Source organism: Vipera berus, assembly GCF_964194415.1.
Source record: "Vipera berus genome assembly, chromosome: 2".
NCBI lineage: Eukaryota > Metazoa > Chordata > Lepidosauria > Squamata > Viperidae > Vipera > Vipera berus.
This window is the reverse complement of record NC_138203.1, coordinates 284,077,433-284,092,900: the sequence shown is the minus strand read 5'-3', so window position 1 is coordinate 284,092,900 and position 15,468 is coordinate 284,077,433. Positions and strand designations below refer to the sequence as shown.

The 15,468-nt window shown below is 44.1% G+C and overlaps 1 protein-coding gene across 2 annotated transcripts in view; it reads left to right on the top strand.

Moving 5' to 3' along the window:
• The window catches only part of LOC308661161 (uncharacterized protein), a 33,590-nt gene extending 20,342 nt beyond the window's left edge, over window positions 1–13,248 (top strand). For both annotated transcript variants that reach the window (XM_081315988.1, XM_081315987.1), the window contains 3 exons: window positions 2,189–2,302; window positions 4,652–4,778; window positions 10,484–13,248. In XM_081315988.1, coding sequence (XP_081172114.1) covers window positions 2,189–2,302; window positions 4,652–4,778; window positions 10,484–12,318 — 2,076 coding nt within the window. In that variant the 3' untranslated portion in view covers window positions 12,319–13,248. The remainder of the gene's footprint in view (window positions 1–2,188; window positions 2,303–4,651; window positions 4,779–10,483) is intronic.
• The last annotated feature ends 2,220 nt before the right edge of the window (window positions 13,249–15,468 follow it).

The following is a 15,468-nucleotide window of genomic DNA, read 5'->3' as shown; positions in this document are numbered from 1 at the left end:
CAAACACAAGGCCCGGGGGCCGGATCCGGCCCGCGAAGTGGTTTCATGTGGCCCGTGAATCCATCCTGGAAACAGTGAGGGAACGGCCCCCACTGCCTTGGCCCTGGCCCAGAGACTCTCCTTCTACCAGAGACCCTCAGATCTGTCCCACTCCTGCCCAGGCTCCCATAGGCACCCTTGATGCAAACGATGTAGAGCTGGCCATGCTCACCCAGAAGGCCATGTGCACTCTAGCCACGCCCACCCAGTAGACCACACCCACCCTGGCCATACCCACCCGGCCCCCTGAGGGTAACTGCAATGCTGATGTGGCCCTCAATGAAATTGAGTTTGACACCCCTGATTTACTTGGACTTCAGTAAGGCATTTGATAAAGTAGATCACAACCTACTACTTGATAAGATAGAAAAATGTGGGTTAGATAGCATCACCACCAGATGCATTTGTAGCTGGCTGACAGGCGAAACTCACCGTGTGGTCCTCAATGGAACTGCATCTACATGGAAGGAAGTGTGTAGTGGGGTGCCCTAGGGCTCTGTTCTGGGCCCAGTGCTCTTCAACATCTTCATCAACGATTTGAACGAGGGGATAGATGGGGAACACATCAAATTTGCAGACGACACCAAGCTGGCAGGAATAGCCAATACTCCAGAAGATAGGCTTAAAATACAAGAGGATCTGGACAGACTCGAACACTGGACGCTATCTAACAAAATGAAATTCAATGGTGAAAAAAGTAAGGTTCTACATTTAGGCAGGAAAAATCAAATGCACAGGTATAGTATAGGTGGTACCTTGCTCAATAGTAGTAACTGTGAGAGGGATCTCGGAGTCCTAGTAGACAATCACTTCAATATGAGCCAGCGTGTGCTGCAGCTGCCAAAAAAGCCAACACAGTGCTAGGGTGCATTAACAGGGATAGAATCAAGATCACGTGAAGTACTAATACCACTTTACAATGCCTTGATAAGGCCACACCTGGAATACTGCATCCAGTTTTGGTCACCACGATGTAAAAAAGATGTTGAGACTCTAGAAAGGGTACAGAGAATAGTAACAAAGATGATTGGGGGACTAGAGGCTAAAACATAGTAGGGAACGGTTGCTGAAATTACCTATGTAGTTTAATGAAGAGAAGGGTGAGGGGTGATATGATAGCAGTGTTCCAATATCTCAGGGGCCGCCACAAAGAAGAGGGGAGTCAAGCTATTCTCCAAAGCACCTGAAAGCAGGACAAGAAGCAATGGATGGAAACTAGTCAAGGAGAGAAGCAACCTAGAACTAAGGAGAAATTTCCTGACAGAACAATTAACCAGTGGAACAACCTGCCTCCAGAAGTGGTGAATGCTCCAACACTGGAAGTTTTTAAGAAGAGACTGGACAGCCATTTGTCTGAAATGGTAAAGGATTTCTTGCCTGAGCAGGGGGTTGGACTAGATGACCTCCAAGGTCCCTTCCAACTTATTATTATTATCAGGGCTTTTTTTGTCATAGAACGCCCAGAACGGAGTTCTGGCACCTTTTTTGGATGGAACCTTGTAGGGTAGGCAAGACGGGTTGTATGACGTGTGAGTTCCGGCACCTTTTTCTTTTACAAAAAAAGCACTGATTATTATTATTATTAATTATTATTATTCTATGAAAACGACGTCAGAGGAACAGTTGAAAAGTCAGGCTGAACCAACCTCATGTAAAATGTTTCTTGGTCCTTACAAAGAGACTGGGTGTCTTCCTCACAAAACCATCTCGGTGTTCATCCCAAGGCCTGTCTGAATTGCCAGGTTGGTGGTCTTTCCACGGCAAGAGGCATAAAGAAGCCAAAAGGAAGGGAAGATCAATTCCTTCCATTTCAAGAGGCAAAGTTTTGTAAATCTAAAGGAAAAGATTCCTGGACTAAAAGATAAAACAGGCATAGCTGCATCGAAAAAAGGAGGAAAGGCCACAGCTATCAAGAAAAAGGGAGAAGATGCAAGCAAGTCCTGATCAGAATGAAAAGAGGAAATAAAGATAGGCAATGAAACATTTCACAAACATAACATACATTTACCCAGAAATAGCAGCCATCTTCAAATCAGAATCCCTGAGTTTTCTCACTTGGACTTGGGTTGGGGGATTCCAAAGGTAAGGTAACCTAAGTAACATGGTTACAGTCCTTTGAATGTAGGTCATAACCAGGCTTCTTTTTCAGATGCAGGAGCTGTTCACAGGAGAGATCTCAGCAGAGCTCCAGGAAAGAGGAAATCGATGCAGTCCTTCTCAAGGGCTACTTTTCAGGAGGATCCAACTTGGGCCACTACAGCAGGTAACTACAGTTTATTATGAGAGCAGCAGACTTCAAGCTCCCTCTGTTCTTGACCTCTTTCTACAGTATAACCAAATGCTGAATCTATATGTAGTTGAACACAGTATCATTCCCAGTAAGCCTCATTCACTGAACTTTCAAGATCATTTTGGAGATACAAACAAGAGATAATGGCAGCCTGACAGGCTACTATTAGGCATTGTAATTTCCTTGCTTAATATTTTGTAATACTTCACAGAGGAATGGGGAAAACAGTTATAAAAATTAATCCCATGAATTGCAATTATTGGAATAGCATAATAAAGGCTTCAGAAATGTTGTGTCTTTAGAATAATTTTTCCATGAAAAAGCCTCAAAAGTCAACACTAAATGACTGCATCAGTAATAATGTTCGTCAAGTGCCTTAAGATTTCCAGGCTCATTTCTAACATGTTGAAATAAGGAAGAGAAGAAATCCCTAGCGGATGTGTCCTGTTTTGTAAAGAATGTAGAATTTGCTCCCCAAGTCAAGTGAGCCAGTGAAAACGGTTCCCCAAATCCTTGCTAAGTTATTCTAATCCAACAGGGGGCTCCTCAAGGAGTGCTATTGCCATTCAAAAACTTGGATGCAGTCATGTTTTATGTACTTAAAGCACCAGCTATTAGGGAGAGGGGCACTGGAGAATTTACAGCCACCAGGACTTTTTATTCTTCAAGAAAATGCTCATCTTATTCTTGCAAAACTGTTTTGTGCAGTGTGATAAAATCCACACATATTTTGGGATTGTCTATTAAAGAACATTCTCATTACTGTACTGTTATAGAAATTAAATTGATGTTGAATTTAATAACGGCAGCAAGACTTTTGGTATCGCAATATTGGAAGAAGGAGGACCTGCCTACTATAGAAGAGTGGACTCTAAAAGTTTCGAACCTAGCAGAAATGGCAAAAATTTCAGTATATTTGAAAGATCACTCGCAACAAAGATACATTTTGGAATGGAGAAGATGGATTAATTACATTCAGAATAAATGATGATACCCAACTTTTCTTTTCGACCCCAAACCACCCCAGTGATGCCCTCAACGTGATGTCCCGTTGCCTGGAGGCGGTTCGGGTCTGGATGGGGAGGAACAGACTTCAACTCAACCCCGACAAGACTGAGTGGCTTTGCATATCTTCATCCCGGGTCTATTCGGACATTCCACCTCTTGCTATGGGGGGTGAACTATTACCCCCCGTAGATAGGGCTCGCAACTTGGGAGTCCTCCTAGATTCACGGCTCACCTTGGAAGACCATATAGGAGCTGTGACTAGGGGGGCTTTCGCCCAGGTTCGCCTGGTGCGCCAGTTGCGGCCCTATCTTAGCCGGGATGATTTATGCACGGTCACTCATGCGCTCGTGGCCTCTCGTCTGGACTACTGCAACTACATGGGGCTGCCCTTGAGGACCACCCGGAAGCTCCAACTGGTACAGAATGCAGCCGCGAGAGTTGTGTTGGGGGTCTCCCGATACTCCCACGTTACACCTTTGCTCCGTGAGCTGCATTGGTTGCCAGTTGCCTTCCGGGTGAGATTCAAGGTACTGGTAATGGTGTTCAAAGCCCTTCATGGCATGGGGCCGGAGTACCTTAGGGAACATCTGCTGCCGGCATCAAGCTCCCTGCGCCCTGTGCGTTCCCACAGAGAGGGCCTCCTCAGGGTGCCACCGATCAGAGAATGTCGATTGGTGGCGCCCAGGGGGAGATCCTTCTCTGTGGGCGCTCCGGAGCTGTGGAATCAGTTGCCGGTAGAGCTCCGGATGGCGCCCGATCTTCGCTCCTTTCGTCGCGATCTCAAGACGTTTTTGTTTGTACAAGCCGGCCTAGCCTGATGGGGATTGGTGGGGTTTTTATTTTTTTTGTACTCTTAATTTTATTTTTGGGGTTTTATTATTGTATTAATTGTTTTAACTTGGGCAATTATTTAATCTCTTTTTAATGTTTGTACTTTGTATTTGACTTTTGCCCTGTGAACCGCCCTGAGTCCTCAGGGAGAAGGGCGGTATATAAATATTATTAAATTAAATTAAATTAAATATGGGACTAAAAAGTTTCATTTAGCATATAAATGAGAATTTAACAAGATGTATTATTATTTAGCTATGTGTAAGTGTGTTAGGATTTAAAGTGTATTCATAGATAGTTAGCATATTCTAGCTCAAGTTTGTTAGAGGCAATACCCTGTATTCAGCTCTGGGAAGTTGGGGGGGAGGGGGAGGGAAAGGTGGGCTTTATGGGGAGGTGGGGGGAAGTCGGGGGGGAGGGAAGGGGTTTTTTAAAATGTACTGTAAAACTTTTCAATTAAAAAAAAGAACATTCTCATTCTAGGGCTGGGATCCCTTTGAGGAGGTCACTGTGGACTTCACAGAAGAGGAGTGGGCGCTGCTGGATTCTGGCCAGAGAGCCTTGTGCAAAGAAGTCTCGCTGGAGGCTTTTAGGAATATTGCTGTCCTGGGTAAGCCCCCACTTTGCTCTGGGTTCCATTAATTGGGGAAAGTTATTTCAGTCATAGGTAAACAGGGAAGATCATCTCTACTTAAGGCAGGGGTGTCAAACTCAATTTCATTGAGGGCCGCATCAGCACTGCGGTTGCCCTCGGGGCCGGGTGGGCGTGGCTAGAGTGCGTATGGCCTACTAGGTGGGCGTGGCCAGCTCTACATCATTCGCATCAAGGGTGCCTATGGGGGCCTGGGCAGGAGTGGGACAGATCTGAGGGTCTCTGGCAGAAGGAGGGTCTCTGGGCCAGGGCCAAGGCAGTGGGGGCCATTCCCTCACTGTTTCCAGGATGGCTTCACAGGCCACATGAAACCACTTCGCGGGCCGGATCCGGCCCCTGGGCCTTGTGTTTGACATGTCTGACAAGGCCTTTTTATAAATGTTCACCATGGCTTTAGGAAATGACCCACATTGTCTAATCAACAGCAAAGTCTTATTGAGGTTCCCAGCTTAAAAATTCCTTGGATATCAGAATTTCCTTGCTAACAATTTGCACCCAACACCTCCAAGTTGGATTCATGGCTGATGGCATACCTGTAATGCCAACAGACATACGTTTGAAAGAAGACACACACACCCTTAGCAGCTGGTGTTTATTTTGACATAACATATTAAGGATTATCTTAAACAAATAAAATACATACACAAATGGAATTCAAAATACATTAAAAAGAAAATATTTACAAAATGCAGAAACCCCCCTTGTGTATGAGTATATATATGAAAATTCCCCCTTCATCTCCAGCATGTATGTACAATGTTAACAATTCATTGCTTTGTCTTATAATACAACCAAAATACTCTTCATTCCATACATCGCCCAATATTCTATAAATTCTAAATCTTTAGATCTTCTTACTAATTAGCAAAGATGATATTAAAATAAAGATATAATTAAAAATAAGGCCCCACTTTGCTCTGGGTTCTATTATTTGGGGAAAGTTATTTCAGTCATGGGTAAACAGGGAAGATCAGGCACTCAGATTGCTTAAGATGATCATCTGTACTTAAGGCCTTGTTAGAAATGCTCACCATAGCTTTAGGAAATAACCCGGATTGTCAAATCAACAACAAAGTCTTATTGTGGTTCCCAGCTTAAAAAATTCCTTGGATATCATCAGAATTTCCTAACTAACAATTTTGCATGTAACATCTCCAAATAGATTAAGACAGGCATACTTTTGAGAGGAGGATCCTCTCCTTAACAGCTGTTGTTTATTTTGACATACAGTGGGACAAAAAAGTATTTAGTCAGCCACCAATTGTGCAAGTTCTCCCACTTTAAAAGATGAGAGAGGCCTGTAATTTTCATCATAGGTATACCTCAACTATGAGAGACAAAATGAGGGGGAAAAATCCAGGAAATCACATTGTAGGATTTCTAACAAATTTATTTGCAAATTTTGGTGGAAAATAAATATTTGCTCAATAACAAAAGTTCATCTCAATACTTTGTTATATTTATTTATTTTATTATATTTCTATACCGCCCTTTCCCGAAGGACTCAGGGTGATTAAAACAAAAAATACAAAAGTTAAAAAACAGTTAAAAAATTATATCCATCCCTGAACTTTGTTGGCAATGACAGAGGTCAAACATTTTCTGTAAGTCTTCACAAGGTTTGCACACACTGTTGCTGGTATTTTGGCCCATTCCTCCATGCAGATCTCCTCTAGAGCAGTGATGTTTTGGGGCTGTCGCTGGGCAACACAGACTTTCAACTCCCTCCAAAGGTTTTCTATGGGGTTGAGATCTGGAGACTGGCTAGGCCACTCTAGTACCTTGAAATGCTTCTTACGAAGCCACTCCTTCGTTGCCCGAGTGGTGTGTTTGGGATCATTGTCATGCTGAAAGACCCAGCCACGTTTCATCTTCAATGCCCTTGCTGATGGAAGGAGGTTTTCACTCAAAATCTCAGGATACATGGCCCCATTCATTCTTTCCTTTACATGGATCAGTCATCCTGGTCCCTTTGCAGAAAAACAGCCCCAAAGCATGATGTTTCCCACCCCCATGCTTCACAGTAGGTATGGTGTTCTTTGGATGCAACTCAGCATTCTTTCTCCTCCAAACACGACGAGTTGAGTTTTTACCAAAAAGTTCTACTTTGGTTTCATCTGACCATATGACATTCTCCCAATCCTGTTCTGGATCATCCAAATGCTCTCTAGCAAACTTCAGACGGGCCCGGACATGTAGTGGCTTAAGCAGGGGGACACGTCTGGCACTGCAGGATTTGAGTCCCTGGCGGCATAGTGTGTTACTGATGGTAGCCTTTGTTACTTTGGTCCCAGCTCTCTGCAGGTCATTCACTAGGTCCCCCCGTGTGGTTCTGGGATTTTTGCTCACTGTTCTTGTGATCATTTTGACCTCATGGGGTGAGATCTTGCGTGGAGCCCCAGAACGAGGGAGATTATCAGTGGTCTTGTATATCTTCCATTTTCTAATAATTGCTCCCACAGTTGATTTCTTCACAGCAAGCTGCTTGCCTATTGCAAATTCAGTCTTCCCAGCATGGTGCAGGTCTACAATTTTGTTTCTGGTGTCCTTCGACAGCTCTTTGGTCTTGGCCATAGTGGAGTTTGGAGTGTGACTGTTTGAGGTTGTGGACTGGTGTCTTTTATACTGATAACAAGTTCAACCAGGTGCCATTCATACAGGTAACGAGTGGAGGACAGAGGAGCCTCTTAAAGAAGAAGTTACAGGTCTGTGAGAGCCAGAAATCTTGCTTGTTTGTAGGTGACCAAATACTTATTTTACCAAGGAATGTACGAATTAATTCATTAGAAATCCTACAATGTGATTTCCTGGATTCTTTCCCCCCATTTTGTCTCTCATAGTTGAGGTATACCTATGATGAAAATTACAGGCCTCTCTCGTCTTTTTAAGTGGGAGAACTTGCACAATTGGTGGCTGACTAAATACTTTTTTGTCCCACTGTAAATTATTAAGGATTATCTTAAACAGATTAAATACATACGTAAATGGAATTCAAAATATGTTAAGCTAAATATTTGCAAAATACAGAAACACTCCTTATGTGCGTGCATGTATATGAAATTTCCCCCTTCATCACCAGCATGTATATACAATGTTAACAACTCATCGCTGTCTCATAATACAGCCAAAATACTCTTCATTCCATACGTCGCCCAATATACTATTAGCTCATCTTTAAATATTTAGATCTTCTTACTACGTGTTTCCCCAAAAGTAAACCCGCCCCCGAAAGTAAGCCCCAGCTGATTTTCGGGAGGTGGGCTTAATATAAACCCTCCCCCTGAAAGTAAGCCCTACTTAAGGGCCTGCATGAATGGTCTGCTTTTGATGAGGCAAAGCCAAGGGAGGGGGGATCTGACCCACAGTACCCATATACCCGTTCCTTGCTGCTGCCTGGCTTGTTTCGCGGCCTCGTTGCAGCCATTTGCTGCCTTGCACGTCACACCCAACGTGACTGCCATGAGGCCTGGTGGATCCTCCCCCCTTCTGACCCACGTGTCATTATACTGCTTCCTTACCACCACCCGGCTTGTTCCATGGCCTCATGGCATTGGCATTGGGCAGGAGGCGGTAAACGGCTGGTTTTGGTGCGATGCAGCCATTTGTCGCCTCGCAAGTCACACCCAATGCTGCTGCCAGGCCTAACATACATTAACTCTAACCTCTACTGCCCCCCAACCCTAACGGGAGATGGGGAAAAAAACCAGTTTTTCCCGTTTGTTTCCAAACTGCTTTGGGAACAAACTGGAAAAACGCTGTTGTTTTTTCTCCACCCGGGTTTTTCCATTTTTCCCCCAAGGGCTTCCCATCTTCCATTAGGGTTGGGGGGTAGTGGGGATTAGAGGTAATGTACGGTAGGCCTGGCTATAGCCTTGCATGGATCAGATTGGGGGGGGGGAATCCGCCAGGCCACCATTGGTGAGAGCAGCACGGCTCTGCCAAAAATGGCACAAAACAAGTGGGTCAGGTTTCCCCCTCACCTGCCTGTTCTCTTCTCTATCAGAGAAGAGAACTTCACAGCTCTGCCTACAGAGCCACCAAAGCGGCGGGTGAAGTGCCGGAGGCTCGGGAGGGAGGCTGGGCAGGCCATTTGCGAGCGCAACGTGGCTCGGCCAAAACAGACCTCGGAACAAGTGGGGCAGGTAAGGAAAGAAATCCTCGCTCCCCCCAGGAATTGCTTTTCTTTGCTTACTTGACTCCCAGACCCGTGCCATTTCTCCTTCGCGATCTGCCACCGCTGTGTGCAGAGAAACAAAGGATTTTTTTGGGGGGGGAGAATCAATTCCAACTTCTCACAAAAAAGAAAGATCTCACGAAGTCAGAATTGACTGATTGATCAGCAGGTTTCTGGCAGGCAGAGGAAAGCAACTCCACCCCCCCCTCCCCCACGGCAACCTTACCCTGCGTGGCTTTGGCAGGTGTCTGGCAGGCGGAGGGAAGCAACTGGTCCACCACCACGCACTTGTCACCATGTTGCTTCTCCACCCCATTGACAGGCCCTGTCCCACCCCCGTGCACTCGCAGCCTACTGGTGCCGGTACTAGCAAAAAGTAAGCCCTCCCCGAAAGTAAAACCTTGTGCTTCAGAGCCCAAAAGAAAGTAAGACAGTGGCTTACTTTTTGGGAAACACAGTAATTAGCAATGATATAGTAAAAATAAAGCTAATGACATGTAGTTATTAATATAGTCTCCATTTCCATTTAGTCTTCCATTCCCCTCTTTTAAAAATTAAACTTTGCAAAAAAGGAATTTATAACTATTAAACATTGCCAATCCCATAAATAATCTCTTGTTCAGATACAGAAAAATTAATTCATCACCCCATTAAATAGTTCTACAAGAAACACAATCCATCCCAAACAATCCTTTTCCCTTCTCTTCAAATTCTTGTAATTTCCATGAAATGACTCCAATAAATCTCTTATATTTCAATTTAAAATGGTATAACAAAATTGCATTTGTAATTCCAGTGAAGTCTTGTCAGTTCTCTTCAGAGGAATTTGTTTGTTTTCGTTCGTAACCCTGATTCGAGTAAAAAGATAAAAGGACGAAAAACTTCAAATAAGTCAAATATCAAACATTCCTTTAAAGTTGCCATCTTGTGCTCTGGTAATCAACTTTCAAGGTTTGCTTTTACAACATACGTAAACAAAACATATTTTCCCCATACAAGGTGATCTTTCTAATTAACTTCATAAACTTTACATCATTTTCAGAAAGCATTTAAAAGCTTTCCAAAAACAACTTAAAATAATCTTGCCTGTATATTGCAATAGATTACAAAAAAGAATTTAGAAAGCTGCAAAGCTATGATATTCTTCCTAAAATGGACTGAAGAGAATGCCACCCAGCAATTGATAAGGCTACATTTATAGTTTAGAGCATGATGGAACAACTTTTATCTGATCACAAGCAGCTGCAGAAATGAAAGGTTTTGCTGTCAGCTTACAAAAATCAGATGTATAAAGTATACATGGATAATCTCCAGTTCGTTCTTCTAGAAAAAAAATCTGGCTATTCAAATCTGAGATCCACCGGCCAATTTCAGCAAAATCCCATAGAGAAAAATGGAGGTGTTGGTTCTCCTCACCACAAAAAACATTATCTCCCCTTCCCTAACAGTTCTAAATTTCAACAGTGATTGCTATTTTCTTTCCAAGCAGGTGACAGAATGAAGAGTGAAAATGAGAAGCAAGAGAGATTAATGCCGTTGCAAGCAACAAATTGTGAAGTAGAAGTGATGTTTGACCAAGCAAATCCAAAAAGACAGAGAAGCCAATCAGAAGGTAGAGGGAAGGATTCCTCTATACCTCATAATGCCTTTTCTGTTACTTTACCTGAGAAGCCTTATAGGAAACAGAAACCACATACCATTGTAAAGTTGGGGAAGGATTCCAGACTGAGCAGAGAGACTAAAATATACAGAAAATGTGGGAAGAGCTTCAGTACCAAAGCTACTCTTAATGGTCATGAAAGGAGTCAAATAGCAAAGAAGCCATATAGTTGTGAGGAATGTGGAAAGAGCTTTGCTTTAATAGGAAAACTTAATTTTCATAAAAGGATTCACACAGGTGAGAAACTATATAAATGCATACAGTGTGGAAAGAGCTGTTTCAGTACTCTTGATTTACATGAGCCGATCCACAGAAGGGAGAAAAAACATACCTGCAGGGAGTGTAGACTCTTTGAGAACACAGCTCTTGTCATCCATCAAAGGAACCAAGCAGGGGAGAGACCATATAAATGCCTGGAGTGTGGAAAGAGCTTTATTTTGAATGGAAATCTTATTTCTCATAAAAGAATCCACACAGGGGAGAGACCGTTTAAATGCCTAGAGTGTGGAAAGAGCTTTATTTTAAAAGGAAATCTTATTTCTCACAAAAGAATCCACACAGGGGAGAGACCGTATAAATGCAAAGGGTGCGGAAAGAGTTTCCGTTTTAGAGGTAATCTTAATCGCCACGAGAAGATCCACAGAGGAGAGAAACAACATAGTTGCATGGAATGTGGAAAAGGATTCTGTGAGGGAAAAGACCTGACTGTCCATCAAAGGATCTATATTGGGGAGAGACCATATAAATGCTTGGAGTGTGGAAATGCCTTTGCTTCAATAGGAGAACTTAATTTTTATAAAAGGATTGACACAGGTGAGAAACTACATAATTGCACAGAGAGTGGAATGAGCTTCAATTTCAGGAATACTCTTGATCACCATGAGACGATCCACAGAAGGGAGAAAAAACATAGCTGCAGTGAGTGTGGAAAGAGATTCTTTCAGAAAAAAGAACTTACCATCCATCAAAGGACCCACACAGGGGAGAGACCGTTTAAATGCATGGAGTGTGGAAAGCACTTCACTCAGAAAGGATATCTTACAGATCATGAAAGGGTTCACACAGGAGTGAAACCATATAAATGCAAAGAGTGCGGAAAGAGTTTCCATTTCAGGGGTAATCTTAATCGCCACGAGAAAATCCACAGAGAGAAACAACATAGTTGCATGGATTGTGGAAAAGGATTCTGTGAGAGGAAAAACCTTACTATCCATCAAAGGATCCACACTGGGGAGAGACCATATAAATGCCTGGAGTGTGGAAAGAGCTTTATTTCGAAAGAAAATCTTAATTCTCATAAAAGAATCCACACAGGGGAGAGACCATATAAATGCATGGAGTGTGGAAAGACCTTTGTTTCGAAAGGAAATCTTAATTCTCATAAAAGAATCCACACAGGGGAGAGACCATATAAATGCATGGAGTGTGGAAAGAGCTTTTTTGAGAACAAAGATCTTACTCGCCATCAAAGGATCCACACGGGGGATAAACCGTATAAATGCCTGGAATGTGGAAAGAGTTTTGCCCAGAAAGGGCAACTTAATTCTCATAGAAGAATCCATACTGGTGAGAGACCATATAAATGTATGGAGTGTGGAAAACAATTCAATCAGAAAGGAAATCTTACTGATCATGAAAGAATCCATACGAGAGAAACCATATAAATGTACCTAGTGTGAAAAGAGCTTTCCTAAGGAAGGACAGCTTAATTCTAATAAAAGAATCCACACAGGAGAGAGACCACATAAATGTATGGACCCACCCACATGGTATAACCCATATAAATGCCTAGAATGTGGAAAAACTTTGTCAATAGAGACCTTATTTGCCAACAAATTATCCACACGAGGGAGGGACCATATAAATGCCCTGAAAAAGGAATGACTACAACATGTTTATTTGTCATAAAGGGATCAACACAAGAGAATGGAATGTGGAACAAGCTTCATTGAGAATTGTGCGCTTAATTCTAATAAAAAGATTAACACAGGAAAAATCATAAATCCATGGAATTAGCTTCACTTGAAACAGTCAACTTACTCATCATCAAAGGAGCCAGACATGGGAGGAAGCTTATTGTATGCAACGTGCAAAGATCTTTGGTTTGAAGTGGAAACTTTCCAAGCTTCTTGTAAGGACCTGGACGAGCTGTCTCTCTCAGGAAAGTACAACTCTTGATGCCATGTATTTAATCAAAAGAACTTTTACTGAGAAATAGTGGTTGTAGCAAAGTCAAGCAGAATCTAACATTCCCATGCAAAGCACCAAACTATTCTTCCCCCTTCAAAGCCCCTACCCCCTGACCAGTGCACAACAGTCAATACCGTGCTGCAAGGTTGTTTTGAGAGTGCTGAAGTACAGGATAGATAACGGGTCATCTTTTGGGTACAGAGACCTTGGAATCAGGCTGGGAAGGAGTGTGTCCTGTCTGCACACAATCTCCTGCCCTAATTCCCATTGTCTATAGCAAAGCGTAAGTATGCAAGGAATGCTCCTCCAGAATATTCTCCCCTCTCCACCAGAATGGCAGGCCACCCAAAAAGGGGACCTGACATGCTGCCCCCTCGCAAAGAGGAGGATTAACCTTGCAAAAGCTGGGAGACAAAAGATAATTATAACAATCATTTAGGTTTATCAGGATATTTATTGTTAAAATATTTCACTAGCCTAGGGGCTCTAATGTGCTGAAAATTAACCCATTCATTCTGGCCACTATGAATGTCTGTCCATGCCACTAATATTGGAGGTTTCCCCTATGCTTAAGGGAATCCAATATCTTCTTCACCTCAAAGTGTTGTTCAGCCTCTATCGTCTCCCACTTTAAAAGTTTTTGCTTGGTTCTTTTTTGTCAGCTTGTGCTTTATAGATGTCGTGAGCATCTATGAGTGCTTTTTGTACAACAGGCCAGGTATTTTATAATTGGGAGACCCATAGCTTCAGGGACGGTAACCCACAGTCATTAACGGGGAGTTCTGGCATGGGTGTGAAGTCTTGACTTGTAGCCACTCAAAAAGGTGAAGCCAGTACTGCTGTGCAGAGGGTTAAATGACACTTCCACAAATGGCAAGAGATAAGTCCAGTTATCTTGTTGATAATAAAGCATCTAAGGCAGGGCTTTTCAACCTTTTCACCCATTGTACCACATTTAGGATATGGCAACATCCAAGTACCACCAGTCACCTAGCAAGGTGACAAAAACTTGATGACCAAAAAAAAGGAGGGGGGGAAGTGATAAAGTACAGGTAATCCTCGACTTACAACAGTTCGCTTAGTGACTGTTCGAAGTTACAATGGCACTGAAAAAAGTGCCCCCCAAGCCACAGTCAAGCAAGACACCTGCCTGCCTGCCTGGTGGCGCTCTTCCTCCTGTCCCAGGTTTTCATTGTTGTGAGCATTTTTGTTCAGGATTGGCAGCAAGGGTGGGGTGGGGGTTGTTTGGTTTTTATTCGCTCCGTCTGCTAGGTGGTTGCAGCAGGTTTTGGTCACTTCACATGACCCTAGGACATTGTGACCGTCATAAATATGAATCAGTTACCAAGCATCTGAATGTAAATCACAAGACCTTGGAGATGCTACAACATTCCAGCTGATCGGTGCTTCTTCAGGGCTCAGAAGTGCCAGGATCAGCGCCGAGCTCCAGCTGGAGCCTGGCGCTGATCCTGGCACTTTCGCTGAGCCCTGACAGCCCTGCAGCTCCAGCCATCTCTCAGTCAGGCTTGTGCGGTGTGACCAGTAGTTCAGCTCATTCCCCTCCCCAACTACCACTTTTCTAGGATGGTCGCGTACCACCTATCAGGTGCCAATGTACCACAACTGGTACCCGTACCACTGGTTCAAAAGCCCTGATCTAAGGTATTGTTCCAATACCAAGTTCATTCATTCACAACCCACCCAGCCCAATTTCTTTGGGGTGGTGACTGGAGTAAGTCTTTGGTCATCCCAATAAGTCCAAAAAGGCCTGCCAAAACATAAAGGTGAATTACACCCCCCTATCTGAAATAATACTTTGAGGTGCTCCACGTATTTTGTAAATATGATGCAGAAATAATTTAGCACCATGGTGGCGAACCTATGGCACGCGTGCCAGACTGGGCATGCAGAGCACTTTCTGTCAGCACACGCATTAGAGCGGTGCTCCCCTCGCCCTCTCCACATGCGCCTGACTAGTGGGAACTGGAGAGGGCAGGGAAACTGAATTTAGCAGTGCTCTCATGGCAAGAGCTGGGAGGGGAGAGGGGAACCAGTATAAAAGCAGGTTTTGGTGGGAGTGCAGTGAGACAGCGAGTGAGCGAGCAGACAGCCTTTGGAAGCGATGGCGTGAGTTGGGACTTTGGAGAAAGAGAGAGGAAGGAGGGAGGGAGGGGAAGGAGAAGGAAGGAAAGGCCCGCCAGTGCCGCTGGGCAGATACACGCCCAGGTGATCCCGAAGCCAGCCAGCCTGCCCTTCTGCAGGAGTGCGTGGGAGGGAGGATAGCCGCTATCCCTGAGCACCGTGCGTGCCTCCCTTTGGGTTCCCTTGGCCTCCTCCCCCTCCAGGCTGGTCAGATTCCCCCTGTGGGCAGCATTGCACCCGCCACCAGCCCATCCCTGGCGCTGCGATGACAGATTCCCTGCCCTTGGCTGGTCCGTGATCCCACCTGTCGAGCAGGGAATTGGTGAATTGTCCCACTGCATGGCCCTGCGCTGCCCGCTACTGGGTCCTCTCCTTTCATGGCCTCTGCCCAGTGGCTCCCTTTGGGTGCGTAGGACCAATTGGAGAGAAACTTCTGCAACTGGGAAGGTGGGTTGCTGCTGCAGCCATTCTTCACTCCAGGC